General features: G+C 45.7%; 1 protein-coding gene across 3 annotated transcripts; it reads left to right on the forward strand.

The window, feature by feature from the left end:
* The first annotated feature begins 801 nt into the window (after positions 1-801).
* On the forward strand, positions 802-21,229 carry MCM10 (minichromosome maintenance 10 replication initiation factor). Of its 3 annotated transcripts, none has more exons than XM_082045177.1 (20): positions 802-846; positions 2,593-2,645; positions 3,451-3,768; positions 4,558-4,662; positions 5,250-5,384; positions 5,826-6,000; positions 7,333-7,498; positions 8,148-8,315; positions 9,683-9,799; positions 11,128-11,327; positions 12,331-12,431; positions 13,437-13,538; positions 13,655-13,772; positions 14,670-14,898; positions 15,560-15,719; positions 16,648-16,766; positions 17,977-18,090; positions 19,019-19,164; positions 19,365-19,407; positions 19,777-21,229. In XM_082045177.1, exons 2-20 carry the CDS (start codon positions 2,639-2,641, stop codon positions 19,858-19,860), a joined length of 2,607 nt encoding a protein of 868 aa, XP_081901303.1. In that variant the 5' UTR covers positions 802-846; positions 2,593-2,638; the 3' UTR covers positions 19,861-21,229. The 3 variants fall into 3 exon arrangements, with proteins under 3 accessions (XP_081901303.1, XP_081901302.1, XP_081901304.1); XM_082045176.1 differs by having other exon boundaries at positions 820-854; XM_082045178.1 differs by having other exon boundaries at positions 820-854; positions 15,560-15,701.
* The last annotated feature ends 2,397 nt before the right edge of the window (positions 21,230-23,626 follow it).

Genomic DNA, 23,626 nt, shown 5'->3' on the forward strand with positions numbered 1-23,626 from the left:
GAGCGAGTTGAGAGAAGGGAACGGAGCTGGGGAAGGGGCTGGAGCACAAGTGTCATGGGAGCAGCTGAGGGACCTGGGGGGTTCAGCTGGAGAACAGGGCTGAGGGGAGACCTTCTGATCTCTGAACTGCCTGAAAGGAGCTTGGAGCATGGAGGGGGTTGGTCTCTTCTCCCAAGTAACAACTGATTGGACAAGAGGAAACAGCCTCAAATTGCACCAGAGGAGGTTTAGATTGGATATTAGGAAAAAGTTATTCATGGAAAGGGTTGTTAGGAATTGGAACAGGCTGCCCAGGGAAGTGGTGGAGTCACCATCTCTGGAGGGGAGGTTCTTAGGGACATGGTTTAGTGCCAGTGCTAACAGTTGGACTTGATCTTGGTGGTCTCTTCCAACCACAATGATTCTTTGATTCTAATACCTGAGTTTGAATTTGCTCGCTTAACACAACTCCTTTAGGTTATTCAGAGGAGTGTGACGCTGACTTTAACCATCCCTGGGGACACTGACCAGACACGGGCGGTCACACCCAGGGCCACCCAGGGCTGTGGGGACACTGCCTGCAGCCCCTCTGAGCCATGTAACACCGGCATGACGTCATCATCCCCACACCCGTGACCTCACTCAGCACAGCAGCTCATCCCGTATTGTCGCCGCTCCCTCCCTTGGCCCCAACCCCAGCAGCCACAGCTCGCCCTCCCGCAACCAAGATGGCGCCGGGCGGCGCCCTCTGCTGCCAGGACTAACGATGGCGCGGGGCGCGCACCCCCGGAGTGGCGCCGCGCATGCGCGGGAGGGGGCGGTGCCGGATTGAAGTTTTGGCGGGTGCCGGGGAGCGCGCGGCCAGCGGTGAGCGCGTCTGTGTGAGGGAACGGCCGGCGGGACTGGGGGGGCGGCAGCCCCCAGAGCGATCTTCGGGGGGTAGAGGCTGGGGTGAGGGATCGGAGATCCACGGGGGAGCCCTGGAGGAGGTCGGGGTTCCCCTGGGTGGGGGAGAAAGCCGAGCGGGGACGGGGAGCCGAGAGGAGCCGTGAGAGGAAGGAGGATTCTAAGGCGGGGGGGGGGGGGTGGATTCCGGGGATCCCCTGAGAGCGGGGATGGGGATCCCGCCGCTGTTGGGTCCGTGGGGAGAGGGGAGGCGGCAGGCACGGCACAGCCGAGCTCTTCCGGGCTTTGGGAGGGGGAGAGGGACAGGGGGGCGATCCCGGGGACCCGGTGGGCCGGCGGCACCGCGGAGCCCAGGCCTGGGACCCGGGTACAGCAGCCCCAAGCGGGGCCTCTGCCTGGCCGCCTGTCCACCCATGCTAGAAGACATGAGGGACAGGCATGTATTAGCTCCTGTATTAGCAGCCTCCTGCTCTGGTGGAGAGGAAGGCTTTAGGGTAAGAGGGGGCACATGCACTAGGGGACCCCCTTCCCATGCCAGGTGCAGTTTGCCTGTGCTGCCATGAAGCTTGGCCCTGAGCCTACAGATCTGGGTTTGGACCCGCTTACCCGCTTACCCCAACTACAGCCGAACTGCAGGCACAGCAGATGTATTTCTCGTACCAGGGCAAAATCTGGCTTCATTTCCTTGCCCTAAGAAGACCAAGAGGTGTACCAAGCTGATGCTGATGTAAATGAAGGAGAACCCACAAGCTATGTTGACTGAAGCCCCAGAACTGATAGCGTAGAAAGCATCTGATGAGAGTGGGAAGATCTGCGATGGGAAGAATAAACAGTCCTAATCACTCAGAAGCTTGGGTCTGCAAACCACACCTCTCTCAAAGCACTATTAGCAGTTTATTCAACCTTTTGCCAAAAAAGATAATTTGCATCTGTGTTTTCTGAACCCAAATCCCTGTGTGGGGTCACTGTGGGGCTGTGTGGGGTCCCTGGCCTGCTCCTGTATGCGCTCAAATTCTCTTTTGTTCTTTGCTGAAAATTAATATTTTGGAGCAAAAGAGAGAACTATTAAAAATTGAGTTTATGGGCAAAACAAAAGTCTCTGCAGGAAGACCTGTAAGCACAAAGTTACACTTTGGGTTTGTGAGTAACCAGTCCATAGTGGATTTCCCTTCTCCTTACCCAGTCTTTTCTTGGCCATTTATGTCCGCCTGTGCTGATTATTTTCCATGGATATGTGTCCATGAAATGGAGGAGCTGTGAGAAAAGTAAAATATACGCTTTTAAGAATAAAACCCTATTGGAAGAAGGTAGCAGGGTTTAGCTCTGCTCACATTTTCAAGTGTACGCTGAATCCTTTGTGGAAGATTTGCTTTAGTTAAATGCTAATTATTATTATTATGATGCAGGAGTGGTGAGGTGGAAATGGTTGTTACTGTGAGATCATGGTAGGCATTTCCTAAAATCTGCATCTGTTGTGGGCTTTTATCCAAAAGTAGAGCCCTTACACTACAGTGAGTTCAGCATAAGTCAGACTTTGAAGGTAGAAAATGTACATGAGGGTTTTAAATTTAGTGGAGTCCTTATCTGTGGCTGTAAACAAAGACAAGGTGGTGGTTTGCAAATTGTCAAATAAGGAGCCTGAACACAATATGTTTCTAGTTGAGCTATATCTATTTAACAATACCACTGTTGTTCTCCCCATAACAGAGAATATTATTGCTTGAGGGGCACTTGAAGAGATCCTGGTGAAATCATGGAAGGTAAGGGGGAAAGTATTCTTTTACTTTCAGTAAGAAAGTTGTCTTCTGATCAATATGTTGTTAATAAGTTCAAGTGTTCAGAAAACTTGGTAAACTTTTTAGCAAAAGAAATTATGTTGCAGAACCATTTGAGGTTTGCATTTTGCCTTCACTCCTGTCACCTTTCTGTGAGGTTGCTCTGTCCCTTCCCTGGTTTTGCGTTTTCTTCAGCAACAAAGGCTAAATACATTTCTTGGTTTGTTCTGAATTTCAGTTCTGCTCTGTCTGTCCCATTCCTCCCTCTGTACGTGATTTTCTTTTTTCTATTATTTGTCCCTTTTGTCCATATTTCTTTGTTCTCTGTTCTCTTCCTTGAACAAACCATACCTGAGAACATGCTTTCTTGCCTGCCTTGCATCTTCTTCTTCACCTTCCACTGGCAAAAGCCACATGGGTGTCTCTGTAGAGCTCCTGGCTGCACCTTTACAGGTCACCAGGCTTTTCTTTGTAACAGCAGCTATAGTGCAAACATGCATAGGAGGAAAAGCCGCTGCTAAGTAGCCTGCAAGTTTTCTGCTGACTGTCAGCCTGGATCACAAGCTGAGAGTGTCTGCAGCCACGTTTCCATCCAACCAGACATCAGGAAGCTACTCTATCTTCCTTTAGCCAAGGCTAAATTAATTTATTTTTTTTTTTAATGCCACTTGCTGCTCTGATCTAGTTTCAGTTGTCATTAGCTTGTAATTAGAGTATCTTGGATATTTTATTGCTTGGCAGCTTTCTTGTAACCGAACAGAAATAATGCTGAGTTTAATTTTTGCCTTAGCTGATGATGACTTGGATCTGTTGGCTTCCCTCCTGGAAGAAAGTGAGGCAACTGAGGAGGGGAATCCTGAGGAGGAAGATGCCCCAGAGAATGAGGGGGATGAACCAGATGAATACGATGAGCTCTTTGATGCAGAAGACGATGTGTCCTACACCGAGGAGGTTGATACTGAAGACAGTATGATCGATGAGCAGAAGGAGAACCTGGCTGCGCTATTTGGAGATGTGGATGACCTGCTGGAAGAGGAGGAGGCAGAAGAAACTGTCCACACTTCAACTCCCAGTCAGACAAAAGAGAAGACCAATCAAGAGCTGCAAGGTTTCTGCAACAGCATCTTTTATCTGTTTTATCATATGTATCTTGTCTATAGATAAATAATGGGCAGAAGGCAGGGCCTGTTGCTTCTCACTTTAGGATGGTGCCCAGAGGGGGAATATAGAAATTCCTTGTCAAAGTTTCTAAGTCCAGTTTTCAGTGCTCAGTGGCCAAACTTACCAAACCTATCTTCTCAAAAGAAGACAAAGAACTGAAATAAACCAAACCAGGGAGACTAAACTAGCTCAGGTGAGCAGGACAGGGAAGGTTGCCTGTGTACCTGCACCTTGTCTGATGAAGACCGATGTTGCTACAATCTTCAGGGCTGTTGTCCTGGCATCTTTGACCAGCACAACAAACACTTCCCCCTCAGGATTTACTATCAGGAGGTTCTGCTGTACTCGTCAGTGTGGAAGCAGAGTTGGTCATGAAGCTTTCCTGTGTCCAGGCCACATACTTGATTATATCAGAAGTATTTCTTTATGCTAAGGAGTGCTTACAAGCCATTTAAATTGTCTTATGTTCTGTAGAAAAGACATATGCAACATGGCAAAGAATGTGCCACAGTCAAGTAAAATATTTATATGAGACAAGTCAGCTCCAGGCTGTATGGAAAAATGTCCCTTCACTGTGAGCTGTGTGGAATCAAGTGAATCTGTATCATGGCTCTAGCCTTTGTTTTCTAAGTTCCTGTCATGTAGTAAAACTGCCAGACTTGCAGGGATCTCCTAAATCCCTGTTTGCCATGCCTTCCCACTGTCTTCATTATTATCCTTCTCGTCTCTTTCCTAGCTGAGCTGAGAAAGCTGCAAGAACAGATGAAGATATTACAGGAGCAGTTGCAAAAGACTGCAATTGGGCAGCAATCCAGTTCAGGCACTGAGAAGAAAAGCCCTGGTAATGAGACTAATTAAATGGATTTATGATTTGTTGGCCTACCAACATGCAATTTATAGGCAAGACTCAAGAGAATCCTGAAGTGGGCACCGAGTAGCAAGTAGGAACAGTGGTCTGGTGAATTCCCACACAGGCTGTTACCTGCAGCTACAGACTAAATCAGCAAGCTGCAGTTTTGGTACCTGCATTGTGGGTTGATCTACACAGGGCAGCTTTCCTGGCTGAAGTGCTCCAGGGTCTTCTGGAAATGTCCCTTCCTACTGACAGATGTTGGTACACCCAGAAAATACAGCTTTGTTTGTTGCTATAACACACTGGATGTAGTAATAAAATTAAAAAGTAAGGGGATGTTCCTACTTTCCCCAGCTTTGTGGTTTCAGTAACATCCAGAGTTTTACGTCCTCATGAGGAAGAATCATAGAGGCTTTTCCAGCTGTTGCATGTCAGATGATGGCAGCTTAGCTGAAGAGTGTCCATGTGGGACCCTGACCTAGGCTTGTTGTTCAAAAAAATTACTTAGTTTGGACTAGTTCTTAATGTTCGTGTCCAAATCCTGAGGTCTCATAAATATTTGTGTTCTTGGCCAGGTAAATCTCCCTGTCCACCCTTAAAGGAAAGAAAAGTTCAGAAGCTGCAAGAGTCGCCATGTTTCTCGGCCCAGCTGGGCAATCCTTTACCACCAGCCAGGCGAGGAGTCCAGAAATCAAAAGCATCCTCAGCAGGTACTGTTCTTGCTCTGCCTTTCACCCAAACACCCTGGGCTTTTGTCAAATGCTGATCTAGTTCCCAGCAGCAGTGCAGACACACCCAGGATAGCTTTATGCTAGTCTGTGCACCAGTAGCAGTCTGGTCACAGAGCTTATTAGAGAGCTAATTGTTGTATTCTTTGCAGTGGATCTGCGCTCTGTGTTGTTAACCCCGTCACTGACAGCAGTCCAGCTTGCATCTGTGTATTCTACAGTTTAGCATCTCTGTAAAGTGAGAGCTGCTCTGGGAAGCTCCTCACCAGGCAGAACTTATTGCCTGAGTTACATGCGACTGATCTGGGGCTGTCAGTTAGTTCCCAGCTGACTGGGAGACCAGTTCAGTACAAATAAGACAGTTTTACATCCTTTTCTTAAGCATGTATCAAGTTTTATTTTCTTTCTTTTTTCCTCCTAAAGAGAACAAGACTCCTCTTCCACAGAAAGTCCTCAGTCTGGCATTCCAGCCTCTCAAGTCTGCCACAGGGAACACACCCAGTAAGGTGCCCAAAGAGAAGACTCCTCACGTGCCTACATGCTCCAGTGCAGCACCCCAGCCCGTGTCTGTGGAAACCTTCTCAGGACTGAGATTAAGGTCAGCAGCCCAGCACTGGGCTCTGGGGATGTCAGTTCTCCAGTAATGGGAGAGAAAACCCCATCAGTCCAACATCCTGTCATGCTGGTCACACAAGTGCTGTGCGGGGGACTGGATTTCTGATTCGATGTATACCCTGTTTCCCCGAAAATAAGACAGGGTCTTATATTAACTTTTGCTCCAAAAGACGCACTAGGGCTTATTTTCAGGAAATGTGATGAACAATAATCTACATTTATTCTTGAATTAAAAAATCAACATTTATTCAAATACAGTCATGTCATCACATTCTGTTACATCTGTCCTGCTTCATTCTATTGGCAATTAATTAATCAGCCTAGCAGGACCCTGAATAACCTACCAGCACAGGGGCAGTCACTGCTCAGGTGCTTCATGAAGTACCACAAATGCTACAGAAAGAAAGGGGTAATTATAATACCCCGTTTCCCCAAAAATAAGACAGGGTCTTATAACATTTTTGCTCCAAAAGATGCTTACTTTTTTACATGTATAGCTGCCTGGACACTATTTAAATTGACTTTGTTATGAACTCTAACTAGGGCTTAATTTTGGAGTAGGGCTTGTATTTCAAGCATCCTCAAAAATCCTGACAAATCATGCTAGGGCTTATTTTCAGGACAGGTTTTATTTTTGGTGAAACAGGGTATAGTTCGTTTAACCATGTCAGGTTAGTCAGTTGTCATTAGAGACGGCACACAAGCCACAGCAGTGGCTGGTTGATCAGTAAATAGGTAACACAGACTTTTGTCTTAGTACCATGTTTTCTATTTTCACCTTTGCTCTTTTCTAACCAAAAAAAGCTATCACTTCATTAGTGCTGCCTCCCCTGGGATGTCCTCAGCGGTGGAGGAGGGAAGCAGCAGGCAAGTGCAGAACCCAAGTATGCTCCTGTTGAGCAGATTTTGCTCCACGCTGAGAACTTCTGGGAGCCACTTGCCATCCCCATACTCGAGGTGGCCACAAGAGGTCTCTGAATACTCACGGTGTCTTTCCTCACCAGAAATCATGCTGGGCTTCCAAACCTTGCTCAGACAGTCATGATATTCAGTCCTTCCCAAAATGAGCAGAGTTAACGAAGGCTTGGGGCTAAGCTGCAGTGCAGCTTTTTGGACAAAAACCAGCATGATCAGTAACTTTCTGATATTTGTACATTGTCCTGAACTGGGAGGCTTTGTTTCAAGTGAACTCAGGGTTCACAGAGATATTTCACAGCAAGACATAGTCTCCCTAGGAGAATGCTGGATGGTTTTGTTTCTCTCTGTGAATTTATGCCAATGGATTTGTTCTTTTACATGCCATCACTTGATGTAGAAAACCCCGGGTTTCATCAGCTGAAATGGAGAGGAAAATGGCAAACCGGAAGCTCATCCGACTGTCCCAGCTCAAAAGCAAACTTGCTGCAGGAAATCTGGAGGAAATAGACTGGGTGACATTTGGAGTCATCGTGAAGAAGGTCACTCCTCAGAGTGCAAATAATGTAAGTAACTTCATTGTATCGCTTACATAGTCCCAGCAAAATGCCGGTTGTCTTTCTTGAAAAACTAACTAGGTTTTTAACTTAATCAGTCAACTCCACGTAGTTAATGAAAAGCTACTGTATTAAAGGTCTTTGCTCATCTGGTTTCATGCGGTAATGCTGCTTTTAGTTTTCAGGATAAGACCCTAGCTTATTTAGTGCAATTGTGCCAGGCACTATTGTAAGAAATTCTGAGTCACCATCCGTGGAGGTATTTAAATGGTGTGTAGATGTGGCATATAGGGACATGGTTTAGTGGTGGGCTTGGCAGTGTTGGGTTAACAGTTGGACTTGATGATCTTAAAGGTCTTTTCCAATCTAAATTATTATATGACTTTCTTGTTCAGCAAGCAAAAGTGCTGTCCAGCTTTAATGTCAGGAAGATTGGTGGTATTACTTCGTTGGTTTGTCATTAAGAATCCCATAACCAGCTGTGTGGCATGGCTGGAGATATCATATCTGACCTCTGCTGAGGTTACAAATTGTGCTTTTCTAAATCAGGAAAATGCAGGGGGAGAAATAAGACTAACTCTTTAAAAGCAACAGCTGGAGAGGAAGCACTCAGTGTCCCCTTGCTGATTGCTGAAAGGAAAGCGAATGTCTGTTCCAGGGCAGAACCTTCAGCATCTGGCGGCTGAACGACCTGCGGGATCTCAATCAGTGTGTCTCGCTCTTCCTGTTCGGTGATGTCCACAAAGAGCACTGGAAGACAGACCAAGGCACAGTCATCGGGCTGCTCAACGCCAATCCTATGAAACCTAAAGAAGGCTCAGATGAGGTGAGAGGATTTTTCACTTGCCCATCAGCTGTAAATAAAAACCTGTAGCTGAAACTCTTTCAAATCTTCTTGAGATTTAGCTTTATAACATGTGTTAAGGCTGAAATTCCAGCAGTTTGCCTGAATGGTTTGAATTGCATATATTTGTGGTATTAGCTCCTGGCCTTCTGGAAGACTGAACTTCAAGAAGTCGTATTAAGTATCTAAAACCAGAGTTTATTCAAGTGTTTAATCTGCTCTCGGTCTCAATCATCTCTTCCGTAGATGTAGGGAGTGTATTTTCATTTGAGTTTATTGAGCTACTTCAGTGCAGTGCCTATTTCAGCCAAGAGGACTCTCAAAGCTGAAAATGGTGGGGAAGCTCATTTCTCGCTTCTAATCTAAGCATGAGATGTGATTGCAAAATGTTTTGTGGTTCCAACATCGTGACTGAGAAGAAGCAATATTTGATTTATTAAACATTGTATTATGCATAGTAAGTTGATACATAGTACTTCACTTGTTTAATCAATTACTTATAAATACAGAATGTGATTAATTACTGTATGTATCAAGACATTAAGGTGACTTTGTTTTGCTAACTTTTTTTTTTAATATCTTTTTTAATTGCACTGGAATGGAAACTGTTTTTACTGACTTCTGTCAAGGGGAATTTTGACCTAGTAGCTGGTGATGAAGTGTTTTGCATTTCAAATTCTCCAAATGGAAAAATCAGGAGTCTCATTAATTGTCTATTAAGCTATATAATTGCTTAAATTAACATGAACAAGCAGTAGAAAGTCCTGTCTGTGAGTAGAAGGGCATACCAGATTCAATGTAAGGGCTGTCTTTAATTGTTCAGAATAATTCTTCTTAGCTAAATGTCTACAGTTAGATCTATATTAAAACTTCTCCAAGTGTTTCTTACCTACAGATACAAGTCCCAGTATCTTTGAGTGGTATGAAGATGACACTTATTGTATCACAGGCGTCAGTTTTGCTTGGACCGAGAGCTCTTGTCCATCTCCTCCTCTTCCCATCCCCTGCTGAAGGTGTTTGCCATGGTGGTGTCAGAGCCACACAGTTGTACAGGACCATCATTTAGAGCACAGCTGGAGCTGCTTTTGGTGGTCCTTGGTTTCCTGAGGCTCTGAGCGTAGAAATCCAATATCCTTCATCTCTTTGTGGGAAAGAAATTGACCTTTTTTTTCTTTATAACAGAGACTTTTCTCAGTCTCAACAGAGCACGCGGATTTCTTAACCTAGGCCTGCATTTTAAAACTACATTGTTAATACCAGAGGTACCAAGCTGGACCAGAGCCAAAACAATGACATTTGGAGAGAAGTCCATCCAGTCCTCCTGAAGGCATGTTCTGATTTCTTGCTAGGTGTGTTTGTCTGTTGACCATCCCCAGAAGATCCTCCTCATGGGTGAAGCTCTGGACATGGGCACCTGCAAAGCCAGGAAGAAGAACGGTGATCCCTGTGCGCAGATTGTGAACCTGGTCTGTATCCCAGTAGTCAGGACATCCTTAAGCTGCTGGTAAAAATCTGGCTGCTGATTTTATACTGATGCTCCGACTTTTGGACTTCTTTCTGGATCTTAACTTGTAATTAATTAAAGTAGGTGGTGAAGGTGCAAAATGAAACCCAGAGAAGCTGCTTCTGTGACAGCACTGTAGGAGTAAATGCAAAGCTAGTGGAAGGAGATGGTCTATGACCCATCACTGTCACCATCTCCATACCCTTTAGCTCCCCTTTGTGCTTCCACACTGTACTGGAGAACTCATCCAAGATGAAGCAACAGGAGATTTTTCTTGGGAATGGTGTATTTTGGGGATGGTTTTAACCCAATGAGTTCTGTGGCCCAATGTGCCCACAAGCTGGCAGAATATTTATACCTGACGCTGGAAATGAGAGGCAAAAGGTGCTGGGATTCTTTTTTTCCAGAGGCAGCACTAACTTGTACTAGCTTAAAGGACTTGTGTTATGATACCTGAAAGGAGCCCTGTCCAAGTCAGAAGGGTTAGTGTTAGTAGGGTGGCACTTAGAAGGAGGAGTGAAAATGAAGGAATGAAGAACTAAAAGTGTGTGGAGTGGGAAGAAGACAAATAGAGAAGGTACCTGTAGCAGAACAAGGCTCAGGAGGTGGCTGTGCACAGGGCTCTCCATGTCAGTGAGATGTCCCAGTGCCACCTGGATGGCTGTCTGGCAGAAGAACCTCATGAAGGAAGTGGCTTTGTTTAATTAACAAAAAAGTCTGATTGTGAGATAATTGCAGTTATGCAAATCTGAGACAGATTAAGATCAATGAGAATGGGCGTTTGTTTTGGTAAGAAGTTGAAGAATACCCTGAGTGCATTTATGGCACTGCTGTCTCTGACTGGCAGGCTCAGCATTTTCAGTTCCAAACTCCCTCAAATTGACTCTGAAACCTCATGAATTAATTTGAACTGAGTGCATCAAATATTACTCCAGTATTAGTTTTCCTTTGTGTTCATACCAGTAGTAAAATTGCGTGCAGTTCGGAGTCAGGAATACAGAATCTGGACAAGAGGACCTGGGACTTCAATTTATTTCAGCTGAGGAATGGCCTTAAAACTCCTGGAGTGGAGGGAGTCCTTGACGCACAGGGTTTTTTTCCAGTGATTAGTATAGGCAATTTTAGTTTTGTTTTCCATTGTTGGAGTGTTTGCTGAGTTGGTCAAATGCTGGAGTACTACAACAGAGATATTACTTCAGTTTAGCTATAGAAGGATACATGTGGGTAAGGGGAATGAAGTAAACTGTAATCGCTGGTGTTCTGCAACAGGCTTCTCCCATTTCTTTTCAGAACGACTGTGAATATTGTCAGTATCATGTGCAATCCCAGTACAAGAAGCTCAGCTCGAAGCGGGCAGATCTGCAGTCCACCTTCTCCGGTGGCCACATTCCCAAAAAAGTTGGTCGGAAAAATCCCAGTTTGAAGGAGAGGCTGTGTCAGGATGGGTTTTACTATGGAGGTGTCTCTTCAGCAGCGTATGCAGCCTCAGTGTAAGATAAACCACTTATTTTCCTTGCTTTTGAACAGAATTTCCCTCCCATATACAAGTGAGCGTAAAGCTGTCTCTAAGGGGGTCTATTTAGTTAGTTAGTTTAGTCTATTTCGTTTATGACTTAACTACATTCATTACATAGGAATAAATGCCCCACATTTGGTGTAATCCTCCTGGCCCCCTGGGGTAACAGCTACTATTTGATAGGAAAATTTTAACAGTTAGCGCTAAGATGTGGAAAGGGGTAGTTGTTATCTCTAAATTAACGCTGTGTTGTGAAGCCAGGCAGCACTGTGTTTCAGCAGATAAAATGAACTTTATCATGAGATCCCAAGCATTCGAGTCTCAGAGATGAGTATCTTTCAGTGCTGTTCTCTTATTGTATTTGGTTATGGCTCACTGCATTTAATCCCAGACTCGGTGTATTCTGTATTTCCTCTTCCTTGACTGAAATAATACTGTATCAGTACATGTTAATGAAGAGATGGTAGTACACCCTGCGTATTGTTAAGTGACCAAGATCAGTAGATCAGTGTGCATGTCATAACAAGCTTGGAGGGCCCAGGTCCTTCTGTGGGGATTTGTTCATCCAAATCCCAGCTGTGGAAAGACCTGAGTCACAGCTGGATCAGGCCCTGTGCTTGCACAGTTTTTATTCCCTTCCCACTGCCCTTGGTGACTGGTGTGACTCCAAAGAAATGAACTAATTCCAGTCTCCTCTCCACCCCTGGATCTAACTGTGAGCACATCTTAGCCATTACCTACATTTACTTTTCTCTCAATGCATAGGAAACATAAATCTCAACCCAGAGAGAAATGGGAGATCCTAAATATTGTACTAGAATTCAGGTGTAGATCCATATCCTTCCCAAAGACAGATGACAGGGGAGACCTTTAGGGTGTTTGGAGTTATGTTGAAGCACCAGCCTAGCGTTTGAGCTCCCGTCCTTACCCTAAGCATGGGAAAACTCTGATGTTCTGATTTTGTTTCTTCTTTCTAGTGCATCAGCTGCAGCACCGAAAAGGAAGATTCAAACCACACTCTCCAATCTGGTCGTAAGAGGAGTTGATGCAATTGTCCAGGAAACCAGGCAGAAAATTGGTACCTAACTCCCCGTGTGGTCCCTTTACCCTCCAGATATTGCCAGCTTGACATGTAGCTGTGTCCCGGGACCCTGATACTCACTGAATGAATCTGGCAACTGCTTTGTAGAGAGACAGCCCTTTGCAGGCTGCTTTCTCAGTTGATCAAAACTCCTCTTCCCTCTTGAGACTGCAAGGCAAATGTAACTGAGCAACTGTGTAGCTCCATGTGTCTTTTTCATCAGTGCTGCTGAATTAAGTCTCCTGTTCTGTCTTTGGACAGTGACAGAAGATCTTTGCCAGATTAATGGGAATTAGAAAATTTAAGAACTTGGAACCAGAGGATTTATTTGATTTGATTAAAATAAATGACTTCTGTCAGTCTTGGAAGCTTCCAAGGAATACTAAGTATAAAACAGTCAGGTCTGCAATGCAGGGGACCTCCTGAGTACCCAGCCTGTTTCTAGGGCTTTTCTTTTGTGATCTTCAAAGCATGTTCCTTCTATAGGCTTTGGGATCTCCTCCACCTCCATTTAATTTCTGTAAAACTCCCTCTTTATGCTCAGTGGAGAGCAGACAGTAGGTTATTCAAACTATGTGCTCTAGATGCCGCTTAGATGTCCTCTTGACATCTTCCCACTCCCTCAGTTGCCTCCATTTCAGACAACAGCTTGTGTGTGTCCTGTCTCGGGCTTTTAGCTGCTCTTAATTCTCCAGGGATAAGATGTGGTGGCTTCAGGGATTTCAGCCATTCTAAAAATGGGAACAGTGGGACGCAGCCCAGGCTGATAGGGAACTGACTGATGAAATTGCTGAAGGTGTAGAGACATCCTTGTGATGTGTTCTGTGAGGACATGGCCTTGGGTAACCAAATATATGACAGAACTTGGCTTGGCTTTGGGGGGTGCTCACTCAGGTGATCTGTGCGGGTCTCTCCCAACCTAGACTGTTCTGTATATCTAAAACCAGGCTCGCTTCTCTTCCTGGCTCCAAATCTCTTGCATTTCTGCCTCTTCTGCTCCAGGTGCAGCAAAGAGACCCATGCAATGTTCTGAGGAATTCAAGGAGCTGCTGGCACAGCCAACTTTTGGAGCACGAAACCTCTGCAAACACTGGACCAAAGCAGGTATTGTCCTTTTTCCTGAAGGAAAACCCACTCCCGAAATCATTCAACCTCCTTCTGAGCAAACATTAGTAGCTTTTTATTTTATTTTGGTTTTGTTTTCCCTTTTTTTTCCCCAGATGTTGAAAAGAAGCAAGAGGCCAGTTTCCAGTCTGTCTCTGCTTCAGCGCTGCTCAAGCAACAGAAACAGAAATTGCTGGAGGCCAGAAAAAAGCGATCTGAAGAGATTCAGAGGCGGTAATACATACTGGCTTTCACAGGAAGGGTTCTGTTATTGTGGCCCTAAGCGTAACTTTGGGAGGAGCTTTGCTGTTTTAATAAAAACTTCAATTTAAATAGAAATACCCCAGTATTCAGTGGAGAACCAAATGCCCTAGTACCTGGAAGGCATGATGGGAAGAGACTGATTAGGACTCCTGGTTGTGTTCATTGCTGGCTTGCAAGGGTCTTCTGAACCTTAAGATTTGCCAAGTGTTTTGTCTTTTTAACAAACATAAGAAGAACCTCGTAAGAGTCACCCTGGGTGAGACTGAGATTTATGTAGCCAAGTAGCCTCAGAAGTCTCAACAGGAGCCAAAACAGAACCTGAAGGAGAATAATAAGACAAGGCACAATCGTTATACTTCCCCCAAATACTCTTCCAGCCTGCAACAGCGTGTATCTTGGGGACTTCGCAAGCTAAAAGCAAATTACAGTATCTCTGAAGGAATTTTTTTCCCCATGAACCTGTTCAACTTCCATTGTGACCAGAGTAAACCTAAACCTTTATGTGACTCCAGTGACAAGGAGTCCCACTGCTTCACTGCCTGTTCTTTAAAAGAAGCCCATTTTCCAAGTGCTTTCAGTTCCCACTTCCCAGCTTCATTTGTTGCTTCTCTGGTTTTAGTTTTGAAAGCAATTGGTTGTTCACTCCTTCTGGTGACTTCTTCAAAGCACTCTTGATTTCAGTGACTCAGTGAGCTCCTTACCAGCCTTGTCTTACTCTCTTAAATGCCTAAATAGCTGCATGTTTTTCTAGCAATAAAAGGCCAACTAGTAAAAAATCAGTCTGTATCCCATGCCTTTCTGTTGCTCAGACCTTTCTGTCTCTTTGACTTGTGTCCCTATTTCACTGGATTATTTTTATCTTACCAGGTTTCTCCAGAACACAAGTAGAGCCGGCAGCCCCGCTCTCCCGTCCTCCTCCAAACAATCATCGCTCCATTCCCCAGTGCCTGGGGTGGAGTTTCCCAAAGCTGCCAAAATGTCGACTCCTCAAAGGCCCAGGCTGGGCACAGGCTTCTCAGAAGGAGAAGATATCCTTTTCTTTGACAGGTCTCCACCTCCAAGACCAAAGCTTGACAGTTTGGCAGAAGCCAAAAAGGTAACAGCTCTTTGAGTCTTTGTGCTGAAAATCCCCAGAGTGCTGAACTGTGCATGTTTGTTCTTTGGCGTTGCTGGTGCACTGGATTGTGGGTGTTTTATTTGCCAGGTGGGCGACAGTGAACTAAACTAGTTCAGCTCTGTTGTGCCATGAGTTTGGATAATTTTGGTTTCTAGCCAGAACACACCGCATCTTGCCTTGGCAAAGATCTGCTCACATGTTTGGCAAAGAAACTTGTCTCTTCCGGCAAGGAAGAAGGGGTCAGCATTCTGAGAGTATGGAAGGTTGTACGCAATTTTCTGTTAGTTCCAAATTATTCCCAATTTATGTGGAAATCTAAAGTAATTTGATTTCTCTGGAAAACATACTGATTTGTGAAGCAGTCAGAGCACAGCTGCAGAGATACCAAGCCTGGCAACACCCCTGGAGGAGTGATTTTTGTGGTTTGCGAAGTCACGAGAGGTTGGGTGATGTGGTGAACTAGATGTACAGTGTACAGCATGGCTGGGAATTCTGTTGGGCCTCTCTTCAGCCACCTCAGTGCTCAGGCCAGGGGATCTTGTCTTCTCTGTTTGACAAACTCCCTCTGCTACTTCTGGAAGTAGGAACGTGGGAGCCTGACTGGTCGCCAACACATTCGCTGCTCTTCCCTGTTTTCTAGCTGGCTGCGATACACCGACTGCGAGCAAAAGGCCAGATTCTTGCTAAAACTGACCCAAACGGTGTCAAGAGGAAAAGAGCTGATGTTGATGATGTCCTAGAAATTGTTGAAAGAGTTGAGAAAAATGTTGCTCAGCCACAAGGTACAGAAGCAGTGAATGGTATGTAACGTTAGCTTCTGGAACAGAAAAAAATCTGCTTATTTCCTGCTGAATGGAGCACTAGTTGATGGGTTAAGGACGTAACTGCTGTGCCAAAGAGAGGCCAAGTTATGTCTGGTTAGAACTCAGAGGGTTTGTTGCAAAGCTAAACAACCTCTAATCGTGTGGAGAGAGTGTGAGATGTAATCTCTGATAGCTCCTTGCCCTCATCTCTGTTCACTTTCTTCTGGCACTTGACATCTGCAATAAAATCGCTGATTTAACCAAGGAAAACCCAGAACTAGTCCCACCTGGGAAGGTGTCTGAGTTTTCCATGGGAAGTTGAGTTTGCCTGCTGGTGATTTACTGTGTGATCTTGGCTGAGGACAAGGGGTAATGGGTTTAAACTGGAACACAAGAGGTTCCATTTAAATCTGAGAAGAAACTTCTCAGTGAGGGTGACAGACACTGGAACAGGCTGCCCAGGGGGGTTGTGGAGTCTCCTACTCTGCAGACATTCAAACCCACCTGGACACCTTCCTGTGTAACCTCATCTGGGTGTTCCTGCTCTGGCAGGGGGGTTGGAGTGGATGATCTTCTGAGGTCCCTTCCAATCCCTGACATTCTATGATACTGTGAATCACTTAATTCCCTTTAGAGCGTCTCCATCAGTCAGGGAGGCAACACTGCTTGCTCCCCTGGGAGCAGTGTGAAAATTCCTTGTACAGTGCTTTGAGAAAACAAGCAATATTATTTTTAAAAATGCCTGTTTTTTTTTTTTCTGAAACCATGTTTGAACTTGGCTTCACGTTCTCCTGAGCTATGAAAGGCTGCTGTTTGATCAAGACATCTACCTGAGAGACCTGAGAATTCCAAAGTCTCCTGCAGTGATTGTGCTTAGAGATCACAACTTTTGTTTCTGTAGGACTGAGCCTTTTTGTCTCCTTAGGTACGGATGAACTGGAGCCTGCCCAAAAGAAGCGGCGTGAGCAGCTGGCCTATCTGGAGTCAGAAGAGTTCCAGAAAATCCTGAAGGCCAAGTCTAAGCACACAGATGTCCTGAAAGAGGTACGGCCTCAATCCAGCCGTGACTGAGGGCTCAGAACTAGGGAGCTGGCTGGACTCCTTATAGTTTCAGCAAGCAGCAGGCACCCAAATGTGTCAGAGGCACCACATGGTCCTGATGAGAGGGGTCACAGAATCACAGAATGTCAGGGATTGGAAGGGACCTCAAAAGCTCATCCAGTCCAATCCCCCTGCCGGAGCAGGAACACCCAGATGAGGTTACACAGGAAGGTGTCCAGTCGGGTTTTGAATGTCTGCAGAGAAGGAGACTCCACAACCCCCCTGGGCAGCCTGTTCCAGTTTCTTCTCATGTTTAAGTGGAACCTCCTGTGTTCCAGTTTTCACCCATTGCCCCTTGTCCTATCACTGGTGTCACCGAGAAGAGCCTGGCTCCATCCTCCTGACACTCACCCTTTATATATTTATAAACATTAATGAGGTCACCCCTCAGTCTCCTCCAAGCTAAAGAGCCCCAGCTCCCTCAGCCTTTCCTCTTAAGGGAGATGCTCCACTCCATCGTCTTCGTGGCTTGGAGGTCTCTGAGCACACAGTGAAGTTTCCTTGTTAGTGGATGATCAGAGAAATCCTTCTGCCTTAAAACCAAACCAGCCACTTGGCTGTTTTATCCCTCATTTCTTGACATCTTGGCCACGTAAAAACAGCTTCTATCTTCATCTGGGACTCGTGTAAGTTGTGGAGCCTGTGTAATGCCAGCAGTTGCCCTGCAGGGCTAAGGTTGAGTTTTTCCTGTTGGGGTCTTTGCTGAGTGTGTCCCCAGGCACACTGTACCTCCGGTGGCACAGGGCTCTTGTCTGGGACGCATTCTATTGGTATGAAGTCCTAGTTGTTTTAAGGTCTTCTGAGGAGTAATATTTTGGCAAAGAACCAATTCCATTTGTGACATCCGCCCACCTGACCTCTCCCTGCCCTGTCCCTGTAGGTATGTGCTTATGTCAGCAGCACGTGTTGCTGTTAAACGCTCCCACTCATACATCTCAGAGGTGGCTCTTCTCAGTGTTGGTGAAGCACAGCACATGCACTATATGTTGGGGTTTTTTTTAAAAAGAGATAATTTGGTGTTTCTCTGGCTCCCAGAGTGCAGTCTGCTTCAAGGAGGCCTAAAAGTAATTTGCCCTAAGGCCATTTATGGAGTGGTTTCTCCCATCTCTGCCTCCCCACAACCTTTTGTGTGTGTGTGTATGTGTGTTCACAGGTTGAGGCTGAACTGCAGGAGCAATACTTTCAGCCGCTGGTGAAAAAAGAAGAAATGGAAGACAAGATGAGGAGCATTAAAGAATTGAAATGTCGAGTTGTGACGTGTAAAACGGTGAGTGAAGGGTAACAGCAGTGGAGTGAAATATGGATCATAGAATCATTTGGGTTGGAAGGGACCTTTCACAGCTCATCCAGTGCCACCCCTGCCATGAGCAGGGACATCTTCACCCAGATCACATTGCTCAGAGCCCCGTCCAGCCTGGCCTGGGATGTCCCCAGGGATGGGGCATCCACCACCTCTCTGGGCAACCTGGGCCAGTGTTTTTACCACTCTCATTGTAAAAAATTTCTTCCTCACGTCTAGTACAAAATGATGCTGGACCATCCTGCGATTCCCATCTGTCACTCTCTTGGCCACAGTCCAGTGCAGGGTTCAAATGGAGACAGTTCTGTTTGTTATGCCTGTTGCTGAGAGCAGCCCGTGTTCTGAGTGACTGAGACACAGGAACACTGGCGAGGCAGCTTCAGTGCTGTGCTGAACACCTCAACTCCATGTTTTTGCCAGCAGGTTCCTTGGCTGTTGGTGTCCTGAAAATATTTATGAATTTCTTCCCTGAATTGCTTTGTACCAGGACGCTCAGTTCCCCATATTACATGACAAAAATAAGCAAGGTGCCTTGAAAATGTAACACTGGGTGGGATTCCTCTTATATCTGCGTGTCCAGGAACTTTGCCATCAGGAAGCGGAGTGGAGCTCCGTTACTGTCCCAAATGTGCTGGGAGGAAGGAAGGAGTTACCTCCCGTTCCCAGAGTGTCAGTCCCTGCTGGACTTTCCCTCTTTCCTGTCTGTTTTGGGGCTGCACAGGGAGGTGCGGGGAGCAGGGCCACGTGTGGCAGTGACAGAGCCTGGGGTGATGATCTCAGACTGGTGGATTCCTCAGGACAGCAGAAGACGCAGATGCTTTCCTCTGGCTCTTCAGCCATGGAACGGGTCTAACATTCTGATGAAGCGCTCACAGCTCTTTCTCCTCCCTGACAGTGTAACTACACCTATTTCAAGCCCCTGGAGACGTGTGTGCAGGACAACCACGACTACCACTGGCATGATGCCATCAAGCGATTTTTCAAATGTCCTTGTGGAAACCGAGCTATTTCCCTTGACAGGCTCCCAAAAAAGCCCTGCAGGTAAGAAACGAGTCACGTGAAATAGTGACTGGAGCGTTTGCGCTGCCCGTTCATGGGGAACTTGTTGGGAGGCACACACCCATCTCCTAAAATGGGAACGTTAGCCCTTGTGCTAAGCAGCATGGGGGTAGTTTTGGATGCCTTCGTACCGTGCAGCAAACACCCCGCAGTGTTCCTCACCTACCGTCTTCATCTTTCAGTACCTGTGGCCTCTTCAAGTGGGAGCGAGACGGGATGCTAAAGGTGAGTGTGAGCCGGCGGTGGGAGCACCTCAGCACTCTGGTTGCTTCTCTTGGTACTTTTGTCCCACGCGTGGCTTCGGTGCCCTCACGAGCTCCCAGTGAAACCAGGCAGCTCTGCATTTGTCTGGTACATCCAGGAGCGGTGTTTTAGTGGACTTTCTCGCTTTCTGTTCTTGAAATTCTGTTTTATTTAACCCTGGGGACTTTGCTTCAGACCAAAATTGTAAGAATTCAGAATGCTGAGATTCGTAGAGTGTCTGTCAATATTTAATCAGATAATTTAGCCCTACTGCAACTTCTGTTAAAGAAATGTTTGGGTGACATCTTATCCACACTTTTAACTTCTTTTCTCCATCATTCACATTTCTAGGAGAAAAAAGGTCCCAAGATTGGTGGAGAAACCCTTTTACCAAGAGGAGAGGAACAACCAAAATTTCTCAATAGTCTTAAGTGACCCGGAGTTGGTATTTTTCCCAACATGGGGAGGGATTTCTGTGTCTAAAACGCACATTTCTTCCCTGGAATGCCAAGAGGATTCTGGTTTTAGAGCTGGATGAGCAAAGGAGTCAATTCCTGATAAGAAGGACACCCACAAAGTCTCCACCAGGCCACTGCGTGGATATTCAGCTTTCATCTTTTTAAAATTGACTGAATAAGGCTGCAAGTGAAATACATATTCATGCTTGATCTTTCTTACTAACAACTTGTTTACAAGATTTAACCTAGAAAAGAGACATCTAGGGAGGAATTTGTACCAAGAAATCCCTAGGGATCCCACAGTTTATGTTGAGTAGCTGGTGTAGATTGACCTACCAGAATTTTAAGTTGACAAATCATCATGAACTGGAGGACTGTAGATTCCACAAGCACTTGTGAAGTTAATGCTGTGTAAAGGCCAGCCTGTCAAGGTTTTTCACCTGTTGGCCAAAAAAGAGGTGTGAGAGGGTTTTAGCCACAGGGCAGTTTGTCATTGGCTCCAAAATGACTCACTTTTAACCTTCAAGCACAGATGTCAAATGGTTCCTGCGTTGTCTCCTTGGCTGATGTGTTCAAAAACCTTTTGGTGGCTTCAGCATTGTGAACATTGTGGTGTTTGCGCTGCAGACTGGCCAGGGTTCTTCTGGAAGCCCTGGCCCTGTCCCGACACTACGGCACCTTTCCAGCTACAAACCTCCAGCTCCCACTTTTAAGAGGATTTTAAGGAATCTGGGACCGTTTTGTGAGTGGTTTTAAAGAGCTCAGTGATTACACTTAACAAATTTTACTCTTCTGGCATTTTAGATTGTCCTGAAATCTTCCCTCATCACCATGTCAGCTGCATGGGGGACAGGAGCTGTCTCTGACCAAGCAGGACATCCAGGCTCTTTTCTGAAAGCACATCTCTGCAGGGATGCCTGTGGCACTTGGTCATCTTGTCCTGCTCCTCCTCCCTTGCTCATGCCCCGTAGGACCACAGGAATCTTTTTAAGTGCCTAAACCCACCGGTGCCTTGGTGATTTGGTGAAACGGCCACCAACAGTCTCATAGGTCCCTGTGGCCTTGTCAATACCTCTTGTTTGCCTGCACAGGGGCTGGGAGAGAAACAAGTTGCTTCATTTGAAGCAACTGGACAGGTTTACCTCATTTTTTTGCAGCTCTCATCTGCTGGTGCTTTTGCTGGGCAACTGTGCTCAGCATGTGACGTACATTTCAGACTCGTGTTGGTACCATTAGATTTGGGGGGGGTGTCACTGGTAGGTGACTAAATACGTAACTGTGACATTGCTTGGGAATGTCTCCTGTTGATTCCTTATTTGGAATAAATACAATGAGCAATAAAACACTCCCTGGGTTTGTATGGTATCATTTATCTGAGGAAGAGGAGCAGTTGCTTGCTCAGTCTGTGAGCTTGGTCATTCAACCACACACCTATCAGCAGAATTTCTGAACCACAAAAATAATACAACGCAGCCACCAAACATGCTTTTGCTCTAATTTAAATATAAAAATTAAACCCGTGTAGTTATTAGCTGTACTAATGCTTTCTCATGGGAGCTCATGCTGAAACTTGCATGAAACTCATGATTCACTGTTTTTATTTTGCATGGAAAAAGGATGATAGAAACCTTAAAAACATAATCATGCATAGAATCTTATATAAATAATATTAATTTCATCTATGATAATTATAATTCCATTAAGATGATAAATAACCTTACATTAATAGAAGTATATCAAGAGAGAGACTAGAAAAAAGTAATCAAGAAGTAAAGCATATCTCTCACGATCATTCTTCTTTGATTACCTAAAATAATTGCAGCAAATCTGGTTTTGTAGGTCAGGTTTTCTTTGAAGTACCTCAGCTGTTCAACCTCAGTGCAACTATTTTGTTTTAGCATAAAATGATTTTGTAATGCAGTATTTGAGTAAGTTTCTTATACAGAGGGCAAAAAGCACATAAATTTGCCTACTCGGAAGCTGACGCTCAGACATGTTTTCCATCCTGGCCTTTGTGAGTGGTATCAAAGCTTCACCCAAGGAAAGGGGACAGACTTTTTAGAAGGGCCTGTTGCTACAGGACAAGGGGTGATGGTTTTAAATGAAAATATGGGGGCTTTTCACAGGATAGCAAAATAAAATCCCCTTTCTGATGGAAATAGCTTGATACTTTGGGATCACTGAGGCTGATAAGACCTTGCAGCTCTGCTGTGGCCGCAGGTCCCTCTGATAATGCCCAAATCAGCTGCACCCTGCCGGGAAACCCTAATATATTTATGGTTGTTGGGGTTGTGGTTTTTTTCCCCAAAAAGCCCAGTTTTGGAAAGTGAACTGAACTTCTGGTGCTCAGCTTCACCTGGTGGGGAACGTGCTTTGGAAACTTGTGACTGCAGAACCTCTGCTGGCTGGGATGGGTGGGAACCAGAACAAGAAAGCACTTACCAGGTAGATCCCTTATGCAGGTGGTCACATTTACATGAAGCATCCTTTGGACTCCAGTCCTTGCTCAATTAACCTGTGAGGAAGAGCTTGTAGATCCTTACGCTCCCAGGGACATGGTCCTGCACCCATGAGTGCGCAGCCTTGCTGAGAAGGAGCCAAGAAGCCAGATCTGGCTCTGCCCAGGGTCTTCTGGGGGCAAGAGATCAGAATCCTTGGCATTGCAAGGGTGCAGCTGAGCTGGCCTTGCACACAGCTGAGAGGAGCTTTGCCTAAGCTTGGTTTTTTCCCCAGGCTTTGAAGTACCCTTGACCTCTCGTGGGAAGGAGTGAAGACATGAGTCTCTCATCAGGTGGGACAACGGCTGAGTTCAGATGATCTGCGAGGTCTTGGATAGGTTTGTTCTTCTGAAAGAGGAAATTTAAGCCTAAATCTTTAGTCAAGAGATGCACAAATTTTTAAAACGAAAACTAAAGTTCTGCCTTTCCTTGTTTCTCCAAGACATAGTAAGAGAAATTCACAGCCTGGGAATCTGGTGGACATTTGTAGCTCTTCTCTGTGCTTGCAGCTCCCTCTGCAGTCAACTCACATACAGCAATAACACCGGACAGTGAAGTCTCTCCACGAGTCTTGTGTCACGAACCAGACGGGACACTCTGAAGTGTCAGAGTTATACTGAGTGCATGGGAAGAGATGCAGGAACCAGGATACTCAAAATCACTCCCTGAGCCAGGCTGGGATCCTGTCCTAAAGTCTTGCTCTCGTCACACTTCTTGGTGTTGTAGTCAAACCAGAGACTACCAAGAGGATTTGTCTGTCTCCAGGTGGGAACCACAGTGCAGACACCTCATCCCACCACCAAGGGTTTAGGACCAACTCAATAACAGTGCTCAAACCTCACCTTGTTCAAAAAAACATACAAACAAGAAAAGCTATAGACACTGCAGGAAGAGGAAGAAGCACAAACCCCTCCTCTGCATCACGTTGTCGTGCATGGAATGACTGCAACAGCTTTGACTTGCAGCTGCTTGTCTGGGCATTCCCCCGGAGCAGAAGAGTTTGAGCTTTGTGGTTCAAGGACAGGACTGCACCTGGTCTCCTCTCTTGAATGAGTGACCTCCCGAGCTGCAGAATAACAGAGCAGAAGGAGCCATGAGAGCCCATCCGTGCAGCCTTTGGTGCTGATTTGGCACCTTGTCCAGGTGGAAAAGAGCTGAGGTCTGATGTTTTGCACCGGGGTATTCAATGACACACCGGCCACCAGAAGTTCTGAGCAGCAGAAATAATACAACACAGCCGTCGAA

This window comes from Streptopelia decaocto (assembly GCF_964273445.1).
Source record: "Streptopelia decaocto genome assembly, chromosome: 1".
Classification (NCBI taxonomy): Eukaryota; Metazoa; Chordata; class Aves; order Columbiformes; family Columbidae; genus Streptopelia; species Streptopelia decaocto.

Excerpts from the sequence above, each read along its gene's own strand:
- MCM10 (XM_082045177.1), top strand. Across the intron at positions 12,432-13,436 it reads GGAAACCAGGCAGAAAATTG|GTGCAGCAAAGAGACCCATG; the intron begins GTACCTAACTCC and ends CTTCTGCTCCAG. Across the intron at positions 13,539-13,654 it reads CAAACACTGGACCAAAGCAG|ATGTTGAAAAGAAGCAAGAG; the intron begins GTATTGTCCTTT and ends TTTTTTCCCCAG.